Source organism: Cyclopterus lumpus, chromosome 5 (genome assembly GCF_009769545.1).
Source record: "Cyclopterus lumpus isolate fCycLum1 chromosome 5, fCycLum1.pri, whole genome shotgun sequence".
Taxonomy (NCBI): domain Eukaryota; kingdom Metazoa; phylum Chordata; class Actinopteri; order Perciformes; family Cyclopteridae; genus Cyclopterus; species Cyclopterus lumpus.
The window spans coordinates 4,159,948-4,180,335 of record NC_046970.1 but is presented as its reverse complement, the minus strand read 5'-3'; the positions used below and the strand labels follow the sequence as shown (position 1 = coordinate 4,180,335).

Below are 20,388 nucleotides of genomic sequence, written 5' to 3'. Positions count from 1 at the left end.
TAACTGTCATACCACGCAACATTCATAACATGTAACTGTCATACCACGTAACTGTCATACCACGCAACATTCATAACATGCAACTTTCATACCACGCCACTTTCATTTTAAGTAACTGTCATATCACGTCACTTTGATTTCACGTAACTTTGATTTCACGTAACTTTCCATACTTGCTCGATATACTACGTGTGTTGCTCCTTGGTCACTTGTACCACATTATTTACTTGTGACTGCGTAGGTCAGGAGATAGGCATCGGTGTATGTTTTCACATAAATTCATTGAAACAAGATGACTAATGATATGAGGGAATGCACTCGAAATGTGCAGCCCTGCCTAACAGGGAATGCAAAGTAATGGTAATAATGAAATACAATTTCATATTCATGAAACGCAATGTCCTTTACTCAAAGGGCTATTGGGGAAGACTTTTCCTCTCCTGGCGATTTGTAATCGACCAAAATACATTTCAAAGTTTGTGCTGTTAAGTTGACGTTGTCTAACAAACACTGTTGTGATATGGGTGACGGACATTACAAGCTCCTGTTTGTGAGCCAATTTCCCTGCTTCTGAATAGAAAGCATTTTGTGTTTCCTGTTGCATCAGGTTGCTTTGAGCGGATATTATAAAGCGTAGCAACTCTGGCCTAAACCCTGAATACCGAACTGCATATGAGAAAAATAAGACCGGGGGGGGGGGGGGGGGAGAGATGGTGATAAATATTCAGTGCTTGTAGTATGCTTTTGCATGCTTAGACTTGGAGAATATCTTGCATATGTTCATTCATCTGCAGTCATATTCATATGACATTCCTTTGACAAAGACGAGATATCTCAGCATGGCATCAGCAGCCTGACAGCCAATAACAAGACAATAATGACTGCCGGGCCACCTTTCCTCCCTCGCAAGGACCTCATTTCATTTTAATCAAATTCTGCATGTGGGTGGCACGTTCAAGGAAAAAAACAAACCTCATCCGCATCCCCCTATTCAGCACCGTATGTTTGCAGACCTTCCCGTAGCGGTGGGACCCTTGGTGTATGCCCGAGGCTCTGGAGGGCCTCCACCTGCCACAGGGGGCTCTCAGAGGACACATTATGCATGGAAGACAGCTGTCCTGCCCCACTGTATGCGGCGGGCCTCGTCCATGCAGAAGGATGTGTTCGGACGCAACCGGGCGATGGTTGCGGGGTGGTGGGCTGCAAGTTGGATAGCACACATCTGCTGCATAACTCATGTGTGTATGAGTGTGTGTTCGATGGCGTAGAAACTGAGGTATTAACCAAAACTAAACATTTAAGTAATAACCAACAGTAATAACAGTGGCTTGCCGTTGCTAAACTGGTGGTAGTGTCCTGGTTTGAGTGGGCTATGAATGTGGCACCTTCTTTCCACCCATAACCTGTAGCCCTGTATATTATAGCCCCATGATATTTATCTGCTGCCATCAGTACTGTATTTACAACGTGTGGCTATCCACATTCACTTTTGGTTTTTCAATTGATCATAGATCAGCAACACACAAAGTAGCGATATTTTTTCCATCAAAGAACGATGGCTAAACAACATGCTAAATTTGACATTCACAGCACACCTATTGCCTACCCCACAACATGTTGACGGCCCCGCAAACTACGGCACTTCTGACCGAGCTGGCGGTGTTTACCTGAGGGGGAACCGGAGTGCGGATGCCGCGCTTCCATCGGGACGGCGGCGATAAGCTGTAACCTTCGAATGAGCGCAGTGCAGATAACATGCAGTGGAAGAGTAGCCCAGATCCCAACACACACACACACACACACAGAGAGTGGGAGGAAAAATACACACAATAATCCAGATATGTAAGCTAACAGCAGAGCACTAAATCGGGTATATTTAGAGTCACTGTGTTGGATTTTGTACTGGGCCTGAAAAGAAAAGAAGAATCTAGCCTCTTAATTTCGAGGCTTGAAAATAGTCAGAATAATGATGTAAACATTTATTGAAAATGGCATCGCAATGGTTAATTAAGGAGACATATTTAACAGAAGTGGTGAAAATCCCCTTATCGGTGCTGTTCATGCCTTGAGTGATTTTCACAGGTGATTTTTTTTTTCTCCCCTTTTCTAATCCTCAAACAACACGACAAAAGAAAATCTGTTTAACATTTAAAAAAGAGAACACGACAGCATTGGTTGTTATTGTCAGGCAAATTGGGATCTTTTAATGTCAAATCCCCAAATCTAAGCGATGCTTGTTGAAGCCACTGTGCGACGAAGAAACACAAACCTCTCCGTGCACTATGAGGAAGGACCTGTTTACTCCAGTAGTGTTTGTTGATGATACTGTACTTGACTCATATTTACGCAGGTGGGTTTTTAAATTTTTTTTCCACCCGTCAGGGATTATTCTGCATTTAATCTGATCAGCAGACGACACATTTCACAATCTCTGTGAGTAATCTCCTTTTCCCCTCTCCTATTCATCCGTCTGGGGACTTCAGCTCCGCGGAATCATATCACATGTCACTGTCACAACATCCATGCCCAACCCACAGAGCCCCCCCCCCATCACGGTTTTGACGTAATGTGACTCAGTTACCTCACAGTGAAGAGAAACTTCAGTGACAAGCAGCCGGCAACATGACAGCAGCATGAAATGGGGATATAGTGTGTCTTCAGGCGGTGACACTCCTGATTGGAGTTTTCTAATCACGTATGAGAAAGGTCACGGAGGAGTCGGGAGTGGAGCGAGCGCACACGTGTTTTCCCAGAAGACATGTGTGAGTGACATGCCCCCTCAATCTCTTTTTAAGCTTCTTAAAGGACACAGAGCTGCTGCATGTCGAGAGAGAGAGTGTGTGTGTGTGTGTGTGTGGGTGTGTGGGGTGTGTAGGTGCTGTAGGTTCACATGTATACAGTACAGAACTATATTTCCGAGGCTCCGGCTTTGCTTTGCTCTTCCTGGTCGACAGTGTGTGTGAGCAGCATCTCCACCCCCTCTCCCCTGTCTTCAGCCTCCACGGTTGCCGCCACATAAACACACAAATACCCCGGTGCCCGTGGGGGATTTCATCCCAGAAGAAATGCGCTGTCACCTGCTGTGCAAGGGGGGAAATAACAATTGTCGAAAACATGACAGCTCGGTCCACACCACCTCGCCTCGCTTAGCGGAGCACGGGACTGCAGTTTTTGAGTTGAGGCCAGAGCATCACGTAGCTGGCTCGTCTGTACAGCTACATTACTGCCGGCGAAGAGCGCGACTGTGCCATCCGAACCAAGCAGGTTGACATTCAGAGCGTTAATATAGCAGCGAACGACTATTTGCTATGTAAATACCCAGTGGAGTAATGAAGTCGTGTGCATATCTTCTGCTGCGCGAGGAGGGATCACGTTTCTGGAACACAAAGGAGGAGACCAGTTCGCTGCAATCATGGCGAGGGTTTTCTAAAATAAAAAAAAACAAGGTGTCTCGAGGTGTGTTTACTGGTCGCCCTTGTTTGTTTGTTTTTTCCTCGACCTGCAGTGGATCAGCAGCTGCATCGCTGCAAGCGGCTGTCTCCTGAGTGCAGGACCATTGAGGATTCATGTGGTCCCATCAGTCCCAGCACGCCCAGTCTCGCCTGTTGAAAGAATGATGCAAGCCACTTTGTTCTCACTCGAATGTTTCTCCGTCTATTTTAGAGTCCTTTACAGTTGCCACGACACATAGAAGGTTAGCGTGCCAGTGATGGACAGATTGTCGTTAACTTTTACCTTAGCTTTGACTATCGTTGATACAATTTGTACTTCACTGCCTTACTTGTTTTGGTTTTAATTGTTAGGTGGATTATGATGACAAATCATAGGAAAAGCTCGATAAATGCCTAGCATATCTGCGTATTGGCTCATTTAAAGACGCTCGTATCGCTAGGGGTGCATCTCAACCTTTGTGGGTGCTTTGAGAACTACACGGCTTCTTTTCGTCCAGTGTAGGATTAGCGGCCGTAAAACCAGAAATCCTTTTGTGAATTCGCCCCCACTAATAACATCCAATTATAACTTATTACTGTTCATTATAACGGCGACCGAAGATGTTGCAATCAACTTTCATGAACTGGAAACCGAGAGTTCCGAGACGATAAAACACAGGTCAATTCCCGGGCTGTAAAACGCCGCGGTCGAGTGACCTGTCAATCACAAGGTAGCCACGCCCTAAAGCACACCACACATCACGGGTCGTAATCACCTTCCTAATATCTAGTACATATTGCCCCGATAACATCTCTCTCAAACAACTGTTATTTATTGGAGCCGAGAACCACATTTTACAAGATTACATTTGAACCCATCTTGGTGAACATTATACTTTACCTTCACCTCAGGCTATTATTATTTTTTCTTTAAAAGAGCACGAACGCATCCTGATATAACTCAACGCAACCTCCGTTATTGTTGACTGCGCTGCCCTTATTGCCGATAGCTCTCCTGCCAATTTTCTACAACCATTTATTGTTCACAAATGTAACAATATCGGGGAATAAATACAGTGCGTCTCCTGGATGCGTGGATAATCAGTTTACTGCACCCTTTAGTAGAATTTCGACGGCGTTATTCTCGAGGAGCACAGTGCTGTATGTCTTCTAACGTGACCATCGTCATCAGCGATCCTACCTGCTCTTCCAGTCGGCAGTGAAGAGACTATAAAGAACCGCCTCAGTGCAGATCAGGCATGACGCACCCTGCCAGTCCTGATCCCAACACAAAGGCAGAGCGGGGTGCTGCCTCCACGCGCCATCCACACACTCACTCTTCATCTGACAGGCCAATGTCGGAGCCTGCCAGCAATATATGGTAATCACTATCGGCAGACTCAAAGGACGGCGGGGAGATTATCTCAACCTGGCCACGACGCGTATTTTCTTAAATCACGACACAACTCCAAAATGTGTGTGTTTTCTCCCAAAATGTGTGTTTTTCTCCCAAAAAACGTGCGGTCCAGTTCAACTTCCTGTCTGCCACTGTGGATCAGGGGCAGCGAGGGGATGCTGAGAGCCTGTCAGTTCCCGTCGCTTTCAAAGCCGGCCGCGTTTAATGGGCTGCCAGTGTGACCCCAGCCGCGCTCTTTTGTGCGACGCGATTACTGCGTTTTAGGCGCGGACCTAATGCTGCCGACCTTTATGTTCTAATGGGGGAAAGACCTTTAAGGGGCACTCAGGACGGAAATCACTTGTGTGCATCTAAGAGTAGATCTTTGTGTGTCTGTGCGTGTGTGTGTGTGTGTGTGTTTTACTCCCACCCGAGGCTCATAGAACATAGAGCATGTGACCCGGTCGTGTAGGGGAGCACTGCACTCAGCCACACAATGCGGGCTGACGGTAGTTTATCTGTGTGTGTGTGTGTCGGTGGGGGTGGGGAGGAGGGGCTGTGCAAAGAGGCATCCTTTTCAAATATGCTCTTGTAAATTGGCAGAAAGTGTAGATCCTAATTCGACCAAATTGTGAGTTTGTTTTTTCTAGCGTATTTAGAGGGAGAAGTCGTTCTACGTTGTTTCACACCACCCGGCGGACCCCTTTGCTTGTGAGTGTTACGCCAGGCCACCGACGGCCTGTAATCGGAGAATTACCCGGCGTGTGAAGCGCTTCGTTGTGAATTTGCGTATTTTGGAAAGCGTGTCCGCTTTCAGAATGCATCTCGTCGTCACAGTGTGCTCTTACATGCATTACTAATATGAAATTATGAGATGCCGTTGCTGATGATATTATCGTGCCAAAACATCCTGATGCAACAGTAAAAAAAAAAAACGCAAACGCCCTTTTGTTTTGACAGATGGCTGCTTTTGTTTGTTTGGCAAAAAGAATATATGTATCTAATTTTATTTCGGGGTTCTTTGCGAGTAGAGTACGTACGAGACCGAGTGGCTGGCTCGGCTTTAGAGCTGCAGCAGGAGGAACAGAAGCAGGCCGGGGTCTGCACTGTGCAGAAATTAGTCACATTCCAAGAGACGGCTGGCTGACGTCGCTGAGTGTAACAGACACACGACGCTTCACACGGACTCCGCCCAGTTGTCGCACTCGCCGCGATTATTCCATCTTCCTTAAATCAACTGTTTTAGAGGGAGAAGCGGAGCTCGACTTCTTCCGCCGTTGGCTTCCATGATGCCACATTTATGAAGGTGGAGAAACCAGCGAAGGTCTGCAATGTCCCCCTAGCGGATGTTTTGGGTGACGCCATGAGGTTTATTTGGCAACAGCGAAGTAATGGACACATGTACAAATTGATGATTAGATAAAATAATAAGTGCATACTGTAGGATCCCCGGGTGAATTATAGTCTGGAGCCTTTAACTGATGGTTCATACGTGTTTATTGAACTCACCGTAAAAACTATGAAAAACGGAAATAGCAGTTGGTTAGCTTGAGCTCTGACAAAACAACAAGAATATGTTCTCAAAAGGTAGCTTGAACAGGTACTAACCTTGTGCCCATATCGGCCAGGTAACTTTCTTACTTGTTTTTATCACTATTTCTCGTCGTTATAGCAACTTTTCATTTCCTCCCGCTTCTTACCAACAACTTCCGGTCCTGTACCTTCAAAATAAAAGCGCAACCGGAAATGCACCGACTGCAGTGACACAACTTCCAAAATAAAAGACATAAAAAGGAACAAACTATTAAAATACTAGTTAAAAAGGGCGTAACATGGGCCAAGGACAAATTACATTTGTAGTATTCCTCGCCCATTTAGAACATTAAATGAAACATAACTTTGAGAATTGATTGTTTATGCAAGAATAGATCATGGTTTGGGTTCAAATAAATGCCCTTATGTAACTTCCTTAGGCTACATGGCATTTGTCAAGTACGGAAGTTACTTAAACTGTATTACGTTTGTCTTATTACATGTGTTTGCATACGTACATGATATTTAGTCTCTGCATTTAACCCAATTTATGAGCAGTGGGCTGCTGTGAAGGGCCGAGGAGCATCCCTGTCCAAAAAACCCTTTCACGTGAAGAAACCTTCAGAAGAGCAACAGAGGAGGATCCCTCTCCCCGGATGGACAGAAGCAACAGATGTCATGTGTACAGAATGAACAGCGTTACAGAGATACAACACACTCAATGAATATTGACTACTAATGAGTAGTAGGCATGGACCACGATCCAGATAACCGCAATCCATGTAAACAGAAGGAGGTAGAGGGGAAGGGCATCAGCAGGGCCATGGCAGGAGGCAGGGCCAAGAAGGCAGGAGGCCGGGCCCATGAGGCAGGAGGCTGGGCCCATGAGGCACGGCCAAGGAGGCTGGGCCCATGAGGCAGGGCCAAGGAGGCAGGAGGCCGGGCCCATGAGGCAGGAGGCACAGCCAAGGAGGCTGGGCCCATGAGGCCGGGCCCATGAGGCAGGAGGCACGGCCAAGGAGGCAGGAGGCCAGGTAAACTGTCTTCTGAGCCAACTAGCAGGTGTAGCAGGCCCCCTTGTCTATGAGGCTGACGGCGGCCATTCGAAGCAGGGGTTGCCCTTCTGGTTTTTCATTGATTTGAACTGGCCTCCGTGAAACTGACTGCTCACACTGCAGAGTAGCATTTCGTCTGACAGCATACACACATAACTGTATGTGCGTCCATCCGCAGGTGCCCCAACGCTGATAGAGTCTTTCCCTTTCTGGACTGTCATAAAGGGTGATAGACCTACTTTGGGAATACTGCCCACCATCTTTTTTCTCCGTCTTTAAACAATCTCAAATCAGTCTGGGCGTGATCTTAACCGCGAAGGGAGACCGGCATGTTTGACTTCAGCGACTTGTTCGAGTCTTTGAATATTCAGGGAGGCCCGTCCTTTGAAGAGGCTCCTCTGCCTCCTTTTGTGTGTGAAGCAGCTTCATTCATTGTGACTTATGCAAAGTGATCTTTAACCTGGAGGTGCAACCGCAAAGAACTCTTGAGGGACATCTGCCAACCTCGCTACAATGGATCATGTTTTTGGGAAAATGTAAAAGGAGCCATAATAGCTGGTCGAGTTGCATTTTACAAAGTACAACATCAAGATCATTGTGTATTGTCAGATTTGAAAAGACATTTGCCACATCAGACTATAGTTTAAAACAACCTAAATTGTAAATGTGTGCTGCCGTCGTTACATTACAAATAAATCTCATTATCTGTTGCCATGGCAGTGGTCGTAATACTCTCATGGCAGCTGGATTCCCTCCCCATTTTGTCTTTGAGATGTCCTTTCTTTTTTTTAAGTCAGGGAGCATTGTGTAACCCATAAAACCAATGCCCTGGATGATTTTATGAAGACTGCTCGGCCAGCTGCGGGGACATCTCATTATGACCCCGTTCATTGTGGCGCTCTGCGGCTCATGTTATGCCACGCACTCATGTAGAGTTTAAACATAGAAACGAGAGCAGGTGCAGCCGTGGACGGAAAGTGCTGGAGAGGAAACAAACAACAAACAACGTGCCTTATCCTGCCTTCAAGTGTCCCGTGTCCCCGCGGACCTCTGCTGTGCCACCGCTCTGCGCTCAGCGCCGCACGCGCGGCAGCCAAAAGCCCGAAAGGGTTCCGGCGGGGCCGCTTCCTGCAGAGTGCGGTGCCATCTCCTCTCGGCCAGCAGGGGAGCATTGGGTCATGCTGTGATAAATGGCCAGCGAGCAGCAAGGGGAGCCGAGAGGGGCTCCTCCAAGACTCTTTTGTTTAATTGCTGGTCCGCTAGCAAGTGATACGGTTAAGACTCAAGGGGAAAAATACCGCACGCCTGTCAGTTAGGCTCTCTGCAAAACTCAGGTTTTGATTAATTGACTTTAATAATGTAAATAACTTATCCAGGAGATGTCTTCAGCCATATAGGTTACTGATATAATGTATCCAGTTCTCCAACATTATGGAAAATGTATTACTCTTGTGTCACTGTGTTTGCATTCGTGAAGTGACGCTCGTTTCATGAAGTCGCAGGAGAGGAAAGGATGAGGTTCGGTCTTTTTCTTTTCTGCATCCACATCTCTTGCATCCCTGCACGTGAGCTTATGGAGGAGATGGCGTCCGCGGTTGAGTTATAGCACTAGTGAGTGCGACGGTGACGGCGATTCACAGTGTTTTTTTTGACGAAAGGGGTATTCGTTACATCCTAAAAACCTGCGTTGTTCACATTTTGCCGTGCACATGTTTCAATTCAAACGCCGGTTCGCACTGAATTAACCAGGTTAACGGAGTCCCATAATTACATAATTGAATCCACTGTAGCAGTCAGTCAATAATTGTTGTTAGTTAGTAATTACAAAACCATCACTCTTTTATCACATTCTCAATGACTGGCTTTTGATATTCATAATCTGTTCACTTTCTTTTAAGCATCTAATGATGGAAGCCCAATGAGCCAGATAACTGCATAAACTAAGTCTTGAAAAGGAAGCACAAAAACCTTATTTTACGTGTCGATCAAGGTGTCAAAATGTGGGTTTGGCTCATTGAAATACTCCCAACACAATGATGTGACATCGGAGGAAAGGTTGACATTTAAACTCCAGCAATGTGTTATTGATTTCAGCAATCTGACGGTTACTCCTTAACGCGACGCCTCACTTCCTGTTAGTGATAAGTCGCACCTTTTCGGTGCCTCTAAGACGGTTGAGATGTCGTTCTATAATTGTTTTGTATTCATAATCTCCCATGAATACAAAACACGTTTGCATCATGACTGTCAGCGTGTCCGCACAACTCTTTGGAGAATGAGTGATGGAAGTAGCTAGCTTTAGCTCGCTAGTCACCGCGGAAAAAAACCGCCATGAGTTCACTTGTTAGCTGGCTAGCATGTGGTGTGGCTGCGGTAGATAATGACATTGATATTATGTTACATATTCATGTGATTGCGCTCATTCATTTGTTATGTTGGTAATTTGTAGTGAATGCTAGCTAACGTGCCTGTATTACAAACTACCGTGGAAACCACGTCTGTCCAGGTCAAATTATTATTAGAAGCCATTTCTTTCTTTATTTCTCATGCAGATTGCCACCTCATTGACATTCGTATATTTACTACATGAATATAGAGTGACCAAGCGGTGAGGCTTTGCCGGCTTTTGGCCAGTTCCATCACCGTAGCGGGGCGGGGGGGGGCCGTGCATGTAGAAAGTTGTTGGTCTGAATTTGTCGCTCCACTTGACCAGGGAGGCTTAAACCACACGTGCGTTCCTGTTGCGCATTCCTGTTGCACATTCCTTTCTCATTGATAGATGACCATTTCAATATGCACAAGCCTCAGGTAGCCAGCCAGAAATCCGACTGGGCTGTGTTTCCATTTCATTTTCATATATATATGAAAAGGCCCCAAAATGAGCTGCAAGCTAATTGTTAAAACAACATTTGTATAGGGATGATTCTGTCCCAAGCCTTTTGATCCATATAAGCAGTTTCCAGTGTATCTCCGTCAATTCTAGTTGGATCTGTAATCAGTCATGAGAACACGGACCCCAGTGTCCATAGTTAATGCATGCAAACCTCATCCACATGAAAAATGGTCATTTGAGGTCACTCCAGATAATTCAGGATAATCACATTTATTTGCAACCTCGCACTGATCCTGTCATCAATTTTCACCTCAGCGTGATATAACTTTGTCACAATTTTTCCGAGACCCACCCCAGGAGGTTTAAAAATTATAACAAACCAACACCGCTGCCGGCCCCCCCCCCCCCTTTCTCTCACAGCCTTACTGAGTCTCATCTAACGTTAGAATCCTCCTTTTCCTTTTCCATCCGCAGATCTCGTGTTTTCCTGGATCTTTAACGAGTACCCGACGTTTGTGAAGCAGGATACTCGCCGATTTATCTCGCAGGAGACGGGGAACCTCTACATCGCCATGGTGGAGCCCTCAGATGTCGGCAACTACACCTGTGTGGTGACCAACACCGTCACAAAGACCCAAGTCCAGGGTCCGCCCACTCCACTGGTGCTCCGCAGTGACGGTAAGCTTGTTATTTGCACTAAACCACCTACATGACAAACATTGACAACCACAGCACATAAGACTGATGGAAGTGTGTCCTGGTTAACCGGGCCGCATGTTATAGAACCTGCTGATTACAGTATCTTGTTATGGGGTGTTGATCTGGGTGCAAATGTTGACTAATCAAATTCATGGATTTACAGATTATCTTCCTTTCCCTGTTTTTGCCTAATATATTTATCTGTATTTGCAATCAGCAAATCCTCCTTTAGACCTCCATATGAGATACAACTCATACTATAGTTATATAGTAATATAAGTGACGTTTACTCCAATGTTGACCAAATAATGCAGCCACAGTTTCAGTTTAAGAGTGCAAAAAACAAAAAAGTACACATTTGTATTATTTTATGTGCATATGCAAAGTTGTTGGACATGCAAAACACATGCAATTGTGAAAAAGAAAAAAAAACACTCCACAAACGCCAATGGTCTCCATCTTGGGTCGAAACTCTTGCCACTTTCATCATGTCTTTGTGTTTTTTCTTCAATATTTTGTCACTTTTAGTAGCACCAAAAAAAAAGAAGGTATTTTTAAAGAGCTCCTCCATCCTGTGCTGGGATCTAATGATTGATTTAATATAGCAGTGTTGAGAATGTGGTCGTGTCCTGGGTCGAGATAAACAAGAGAGCCAAACTTGCTCTGTTGCTACCTGGAAGAGGGACATGTGGCTTTGAGGAATACAAATGAAATTCAACGGGTAATTATCTCCTCCTCAGTTAATTTTAGCATGTCCTTTAACATGTGGATGTGACGCTTCAGGCTGGCCTTATCAAGGCAAGGAAAGGTCACTGTCAGCAAGGAATCTGATTGTAGGCTTCGGTCCTAAAAGGTTGATTCTTACCATATCCAATGCAATGCAAGAAATATGACGCTTAATGTTATTTATGTTCACGAGAAATGTCTTCCAATTTATTACAGCTGATCTGATGTAATACAAAAAAGAAGAAAAAAACTCCCAAGAGGGAACACTAGCTCTTATCAAACAGCTTTGTGAGGTTTTCTTTTGGAAGCCATTACTAATACTATTAGTATTAGTGGTAACACTTTATTTTAATCTCCGTCCCATTAAGCATGTATAAGCAGTTTATAACAATATTCTAAGTATTTCTAATGTGTTTGCCAACCATTTGGCTGGTGTATTAACACCAGTCCTTATCCTGGACTACCAAGCATCCATTCATTGTTTAATGAGTAGAGGAGGTCTTTTTGTTTGTTCACAAATTGATATATGAAAAACAAATAAATATTGCCACTTCTTTATAACGACTTGTTTGTTGTTTTTATATTGGATATACAGGACTTTTATTTTTTATTGCCTTCAGATGGCACTCACTTAATGTAGTATTTTTTTAAATATCGTACCATAATTAGAGCTGAAGTTTTGACATAAGACAAAGAAAGCCATAAAAGAGCATATTCATGATTTATTCTTAGCTTGTTAGTACCCACCGAGTTCTGGGATTTACTAATGTTTTGTTTTGTTTTTTTGCTCTTCTCTGATGTAAGAGAACATTTTACGAATGGTTGAGAACTGTCTTAACAAACTCCAACGCAAGGAAACTCGAGTTTTTAAATTGGAGGAACATAAAAAATGCATAAATATCTTAGAATCAAATTTAATATATTATGTTTTAGAATAATTACAACAATTCCATTATTGAAGTCATACTAAAGACTTTTCAACCCTTGAGGATGATATTGTGTGTGCTCAGCTTCTGAATGGCTTACAATACGTTTTGATTTTCCTAAATCGTGACCCATCACACATCATTTATGATATAAAACTAAGCATAAATGTGGAAATCATTTTAGAAATGCATTACCTCGCTATCCAAGTGAGACAGAATTGCAAACATCTTGCCTGATTTGAGAGATGTTATTTTTTTCTTCCCTTCCAATTCCTGACCACTTTCCCCACCTGCATCCTTCCTTTCTTGTTTCATTATACCTTTATTTCACCGAGGCGGCAGGTGGAACAGCAAAACGTCAGCTCCACCGCGGTCAATGGGGGGGGGGGGGGGCGTATTAAACAGGTGTCACTTACAAAAGGTTATGCTATGTGACAATTACCCGTCCACTTGCACCTGTCCGTCTGAAATGGGTGATAGTGCCGTGGTTACATTTCAGCATGAGACAGTTGTGATAAGGATCTGAATTAGCTTTTCACAGTCACTCGGGGAGCCATCCGGATAACACACGCCTCGCCAAATCAACGGGATGAAATTGGCCTGTTTCCTCCATCTCTGGAGCTATTTGTGCAACACAGCCCTGAATTACAACAACGGGGGGGCGGAGGGGGGGGGGGGGGGGACTTATTGTTACGCTGGTGGACAAGAGGCCTTCAAAAACACCATCTTGTGCTCTGGGTGTTTTGTCTTTGGGCCCCGCGAAGGAGAAATGAAATGACACCCATTACGAATACATTGATGTAATTTACCTTAGTGTGATTTGAGTGTGAGACAAAAACACGCACGTGCTGTCAGACACTCCAGTCTTGATTTATGAATAAGGCTCTCCCAAAGCTAGAACACCAGAGAGCCCACATTCCCTTCTTCTGCTTTATTCAGAGAGATTTTTATTTAGCATGCACAGCAGTAATATTATAATCCACCAGAGCCTCTTCGCCGCCAGTGAATGGGATGCTTTGTAGACACTGTGGCGGTGCCCAGGGGGATTTTATGGGCCCGTTTTCTAGTTCATAGCTGTTAGCACTACACAACAAGATGAAACTCATCTGGATGTAAAAGCTCAAACCGTCTGCGAATTCTCAAAGATGTTTGTTTATTTGTTGTTTCCCCCCCCCCCCCCCCCCCCATTCAACAGCGGCAGCGTGTTGCACATCCACTGGAGAGCTGTGTTTTCGGCTTCGTTTTCTCATTATTTTCAACGGGGGAGCGTTCTGTGACGCCGCTGTGCTCTTTATTCTTTTTTTTTTTTTATTTTCCTCCGCTGCTCAGATTGCACAGCATTGGAAGTAGAAAAACATTTTAGTTTCTGGTAAAAAGAAAAAGTGGATCGGCGCTTTTTTTCAGAAGCTGTGTAGCGACAGCAGAAGCCACAGCCAGTGTTTATATTTTCAGTTTTCTTTTTGGTTTAGCTGAAGTTCCAAATCAAAAAGGCAACTTTTTCTTTTCTCTTTGCGCTAACACCGACGCTCATTTGCATTTCTCTTTCAGGTGTGATGGGTGAATACGAGCCAAAGATTGAAGTTCAGTTTCCAGAGGTCGTTCATGTTGCCAAAGGATCCACTGTGAAGCTGGAATGCTTCGCTCTGGGAAAGTAAGCCCACTCTTCAGTGTCAGGCTCAGCATGCTCAATCGCATATGAAAGAAAAAATATTACCTGAAGACTGCTCGGATATATATATATATATATATATATATATATATATATATATATATATATATATATATATATATAATCTCTTTTTTATGTTTCATGCCGCTTTGCCGCACTCATGTGTTTCAAGTTGCACATCTAAGAAATTGGAATCCACGTGCTGTAGTGTAAACCTCTCCAGTACCAGGATGTATAAGACAATGTAAAGGAATAGGAAATATACTAAAAGTTAGATTACTGAATAGCCCTTAACTATAGACTTTATAAGCCCATTAAAAATGAATGGGCTGTGTAAAGATAATGGAAACATTAAGGCTTGTTAAAGGGCTGTTTGTCTGATAGTAATTAGTTTCAAGCACAGACTTGTAGGTAAGTGGACGTAGTCGTCAGGATGCCACCCGTTGGTTTGTGGACTGGCGTTTTGAAAACCTTGAGTTCGTCATTTTCGCTGTCACCGTCGTGGTGTTTTTGGGCGTCGCCATCTGGTTTAAAGCTAAGTGCAACCAAACGCTGAACAAGAACACGCCCTAAAGCATATATCCTGCTTTATTGCCTATTTTACTCTAAAAGGACCATCGTGCTGTATTGACGAAGACTTGAAATGAACGATTGAGACCATAAACTCATATTTACAATGTTTACTGAGGTAATAAATCAAGTGAGAAGTAGAGTCATTTTCTCATAGACTTCTATACAATCGGACTTCTTTTTGCAACCAGAGGAGTCGCCCCCTGATGGCCATTAGAGAGAATGCTTCACTTTTCAGCACCGGAGCTTGCCGACCCCAAACACTGTCTTTATCTATATACTGTCTTTGATTCAGCTCTAAGTCTGCTCCATCATTTACCATCAAGGTATGAGGACATGTTTGATAAATGTACCGACACGGTTCACTTTTAGCCGATTCAATTATTTTCCAAACAGTAATCAATACTTAACTAGAATCTTAAACATTTTATTGAATTTACAGAGATGTTTGGGAATTTGAATTCATCGGAATTGCACATGTTGACGATTTAGTTCACCTATGAGCAGGAAATCATTCACAGAAATTGTGAAACGCTGTCAGATGGTTAAACTCCTCCATGCCTCTTCACGCAGCCCGGTGCCGTCTATAAACTGGAAGAGAGTGGACGGTGTACCTTTCCCCAGGAAAGTGGACGTGAGGAAAGCCAGCGGCGTCCTGGAAATCCCGTACTTCCAGCAGGAGGACGCCGGCACGTACGAGTGTGTGGCGGAGAACTCCAGGGGATTGAACACGGTGAAAGGAAAGCTCTCCTTCTACGGTAGGTGGTTCTGACACGCATGAATATTTGACCGCCGTGCACCACATCTGTCAGACCTGCTCAGACTAAAAAGGCAGCAAAAAACACAACTGGTCTTATAAAGCAGCCGGCTCGGTGTGGCGTGCACGAGGAGGCAGGCTGGTTTTAACGGCACATCAAAATGATTAAAGGCTGTCAGCCATGATGCCTCTAATATTTTGATCCAGATTAAAGGAGTGATGGGGATGATGCTGAGCCCTTGGACACGACCTTGTTGGTGAGCCCTGTATTGGGTTCCACCAGATGGCATCATGATTGACGTCCAACTTGACTGGAGATTAAAGCCGGTAAATGTACTATACATAGGCCCGTGGCACATATGTCAGGGACATAATCTGCACAGAAGCATCTGGATCGACAGGAAGGGGGTTAGTAGTTCCACTTATTGTTGCTGGTGAGTAGTTACACCTATTGAGTTCAGATATGAGAGGTCACGATATCATCTGCCACTCCATTCGAAAACAAAAATGACAAATAATACAAAGCTAATAACTAAAAAGCTTTTGATTGAAACCTTAACCTGCTTTTATATGTCCTGCCTAAATTAGGTATTTTATTAATAATATATCTATTAGATTCAACTAAACATCTCAATTTAGAGCCAATTTTATCTAGAATTTAAATATATATGTGTATATGTATATATATACATATACACATATATACATATATTTAAATAATAATATATATATTACATTCAACTAAACATCTCAATTTAGAGCTAAGTTTATCTATAATTTATATATATATATATATATATATATATATATATATATATATATACACACATATATTTAAATTATATATATATATACATATATTTAAATAATAATATATCTATTAGATTCAACTAAACATCTCAATTTAGAGCCAATTTTATCTAGAATTTAAATATATGTGTGTATATGTATATATATACATATACACATATATACATATATTTAAATAATAATATATCTATTAGATTCAACTAAACATCTCAATTTAGAGCTAAGTTTATCCAGTATTTAAATATATATATATTTATATATATACATATATTTAAATAATAATATATCTATTAGATTCAACTAAACATCTCAATTTAGAGCTAAGTTTATCTAGTATTTAAATATATATATATATATTTTATTAATAATATATCTATTAGATTCAACTAAACATCTAAATTTAGAGCTATGTTTATCTAGTATTTAAATATATATATATATATATATATATATATATATATATATATAAATATATATATATACACATTTTATTAATAATATATCTATTAGATTCCCTGACAAAGTTGTAACTGTTTACCTCTTGGTAACTTTCCATAATCACGAATGACGTGAATGAACGGGAGAAACAATGCCGCCGCATGGACGTGTTTGGAATAATAGGACCAGCCCTCTGGATGTGGCCGAGCTGTTGGCTGGCTCTCTGAACAATCTGTGGATTTCTCTTCCCACATCGACCACCCTCCGCTTGCCTCCCTCTGATTCTCCCCACTTCGGGTCGTGCTGTGTCAGCCGTCAAACGTAACTCATTTGGGGCATTAAACAATTTGCCATGAGTTACAACAGTCCTGGAGGCCCTTCGCCTCGCTCACTCCCAACAGCCCCGGGAGCAAGCTGTGATCCACCAATGCTTGATTTGTCCCTCTGAGCTGTGGCTCCTCTCTCATTTTTGATGTGTTTTGTCAGTCTGCCTCCCTCCCTCTCTCTCTCTCTCTCTCTCTCGCCTGCTGTCTGCTGCCAGGTGATAAAAATCAGTAATCTTATTTTGAACTCTTTGAATTAAGCCTTTGAGACATTCGTCAACAGTGTAAGCCAATGGGGGAATCGATAAGTGCATCCAAGCACGCATGACCCGGTGCTTTGTGTTAGAAATGGAAGAGATGAAGGTGTTACTTTACGGTCACTTTAAAGCATTCGCACACTTCATAATGCAGCAGCGAGTCCCGCTAATGCAGTTGGAATGGGGTGTGAGTGTCCTTTGGATATGAAGGAGCTGCGTTTCCAATTTAAAATGTTTCCGTCGTGTCTCGACTGAAACCAAGACAGGAATTCATTCAGCTTTAGCAGCTTCAAATCGCATTCCCATTCAAACTAGATTCATTGCATGCAACAGAAGTTCTCTTCAGTTTTGGGTGCAATTGGCCTTGGTCTTTCTTCGTGATTCCGTATTGGAAGCGGTGTTCAACTACCACTCAAGGCAAAGACGAGGACTCCTGTTCAATTTCCATCCCTGAAAGAAACGCTCGGGGGAGAAGAAAAATAAAAGAAATGCGCTTTTGCTCCCTTGTGGAAGTCGATATCGCTCGTAGGGGGGTGGGGGAAGTAAATGTGAAGCTGTGACAGGTCAGTCTCCCCCCCCCCCCCCCGCCCTCTCCCTCGTTGTAGTCACGTCTGTGTTTCTGCAGACTTCACCGCTGCATTATCTCACAGTGATTTCAGCGATAAGGCAAATTCCCATCTTCCCCTCCTCCTTTAGCCACTTGGCGTTTGTTCTGATTGTCTGTGCGCTCCGGCCCCGGGTGCCAGAGATGGGCTGCCGGCTCTCATTTGGTAAGCGTTGACTGGGGGGTCGATACGTTGGCAGGGATGGAGTGAGGGACTCTGTCAAGAAGAAGAAGAAGAAATAAACACTACGACTACAATGCAGTGGGTGGGGCGGCTCATTCGGGCTCTGATGGAGGATTGCGGTAGCATGGGCGGATGTGATGCTAAATGATGAGGATGCTGGAGTAACTTCCTGCCGTCGCTCTTTTCTAAGCACTTCTAGCAAGGTATGACATGTTACATCCCATAGTTTTTAAGGGTAAATGGCCCTCGTGCAGCAACATTGTTCTTGATTTTCTCTCACAGGGTTCATTTTTCTGTGGAGAGAACTTATCATAAATTGGGAGGCGGGTGGCCGATTTGTTATTAATAACACAGATAGCTCTCTAAAGACTATAAAAGGGCAGGTGTTGTGCCGTGTGCAAAAACCCATGAATGTGTCTACAGTGTAAAACTGGTGTTACTGGAACATCAAAGAGCATCAAAGAGCAGTGCGGAAGCCATTCAGAAGCTGAACACAGGCAATATATCATGTAGTCTTCATTCGGATCAATGGACCAATAGTATTTCTTTAATAGTCCATTCATTAGTTACTCTAAAACATGTAATATTTTCCTCCAATTTGAAACTGTGGAAATAGAATTGCCCGAATCCCAGAAATCAAAGGCTAGCCAGAGACTAAGAACACATCGTAATCCATAAGAGGAAATCTGTACCCGCATGAGGCCCAATGTCCATTCTGTGCAGCTGAGTAAACAACAGAAGCCTCAGCTTCCTGTCAAAGGAAAAAAACGTCACTCTTTTTCCACTGTTTTCACGGCACAGCGTCAGCGCTAACGACCCGAGCCAACCTTGTGCCATCGCCGAAGGGGGGGGGGGGGGGGGGGGGGGGATCTCACAAGGCCTGTAGTACGTCACATGATCCACAAATAAGAAACGTGTCTGATAGAAGGACCTTGATGCGGACGTGCAGGCCTCCAACACGAATACACAATTCCACGCAAAACAAACCCCCTCTTGTCTCCGCGTCAACTTCTTTTGAATCTGCTGTCGTTTCTGAACACCCACGTGCACACAAGTTGTCACACACACACACATAGATATAGTATGGAGAATCATTTGCAGTGATTTAATTTCTCGCTGTGTTGTCCTGCCTCGTTCGAAGGCAGAATACTGTTTAGCCGAAGCCAATTAGAGGAGGAATTTGTACCGTTACTGAAAAGCCACCACAAAGGTCAGTCCTTGAGAGTGGCATTAAGGTGGAGATCCGCGGAATGGAAAAAGTGCAGTCTGCCATTCGTCTTGTCCCACCACCGGCCTTGTCTGATATAGGATGATGGTTGCTTGACCTACACATCATCCAGAATGTACGGAGCATTACGCATAACACTGGAGCATTACTGATCCAGTGTTATGGACCGCTTTTTTCAGGGAAGGGGGGGCTTAATCATTAACTAGCCCTGAGTTACTCGTGTGACACAGCGAGAATCAATTCTCCTCCTGTATAATTATACCATCAGTTAGTGAGATTGGATCGAATGGAGCGTTTTTATGGCACCAGAAACCACCCTTGTGTATTTGTGTCTGGTTTTCATCATTTTTGTTAACTTCACACCTTAAACTAAGAGCAATAAATGAGGGGATATAAAAAATTCCCACATTTAACCATACATGTGTGTGAGCTTGTTTTAAAAGGTCTCGTGGGGACATTAATCTGACTACACACTCACACTGTGGGGACTTGCTAAACCTTTTGAGACTAAATGAGGGACAAAGGTTTGATTAGGTTATGGGTTAGGATTAGGCTGGTAGCAGGTGTGCTTAGGGTAAGTCTCCTGGAAATGATCGTCAGTCAATGTAATGTCCCCAAAAGTCATGAAAACATGACTTGGCATCAAATGTCCTGCTGCCTCGACTCCTCTCTCCTCGGCTCCTCAGTCCCGGCCGCATGAGGAGGTATGGAGGAAAGGAGGAAAAGAGGGAAGGAGGAAAGGAATCAAGAATGTACAAAACTGGGGAATGTAACAGGTCCCAGAAATAATGTATTAATTTGCAACCTGACAGACAAAAGAAGAAACAAAGTACTTAAAGCTCACGCTAACTTGATGAAAAGTCTCATTGCTCTGATCATGCGTTAATTAACCTTGATGACCTTGATGAGCACAGAAACCTTGTTGCCATCTATCCCTAAGTCGACACGT

General features: G+C 43.6%; 1 protein-coding gene across 1 annotated transcript in view; it reads left to right on the top strand.

Annotated features, from left to right (window-relative positions):
• Window positions 1-20,388, top strand: part of cntn4 (contactin 4) — a 118,902-nt gene that overhangs the window by 49,808 nt on the left and 48,706 nt on the right. The window contains 3 exon segments of the mRNA XM_034532863.1: window positions 10,723-10,926; window positions 14,148-14,250; window positions 15,412-15,596. Of these exon segments, the coding sequence (XP_034388754.1) occupies window positions 10,723-10,926; window positions 14,148-14,250; window positions 15,412-15,596 (492 nt within the window).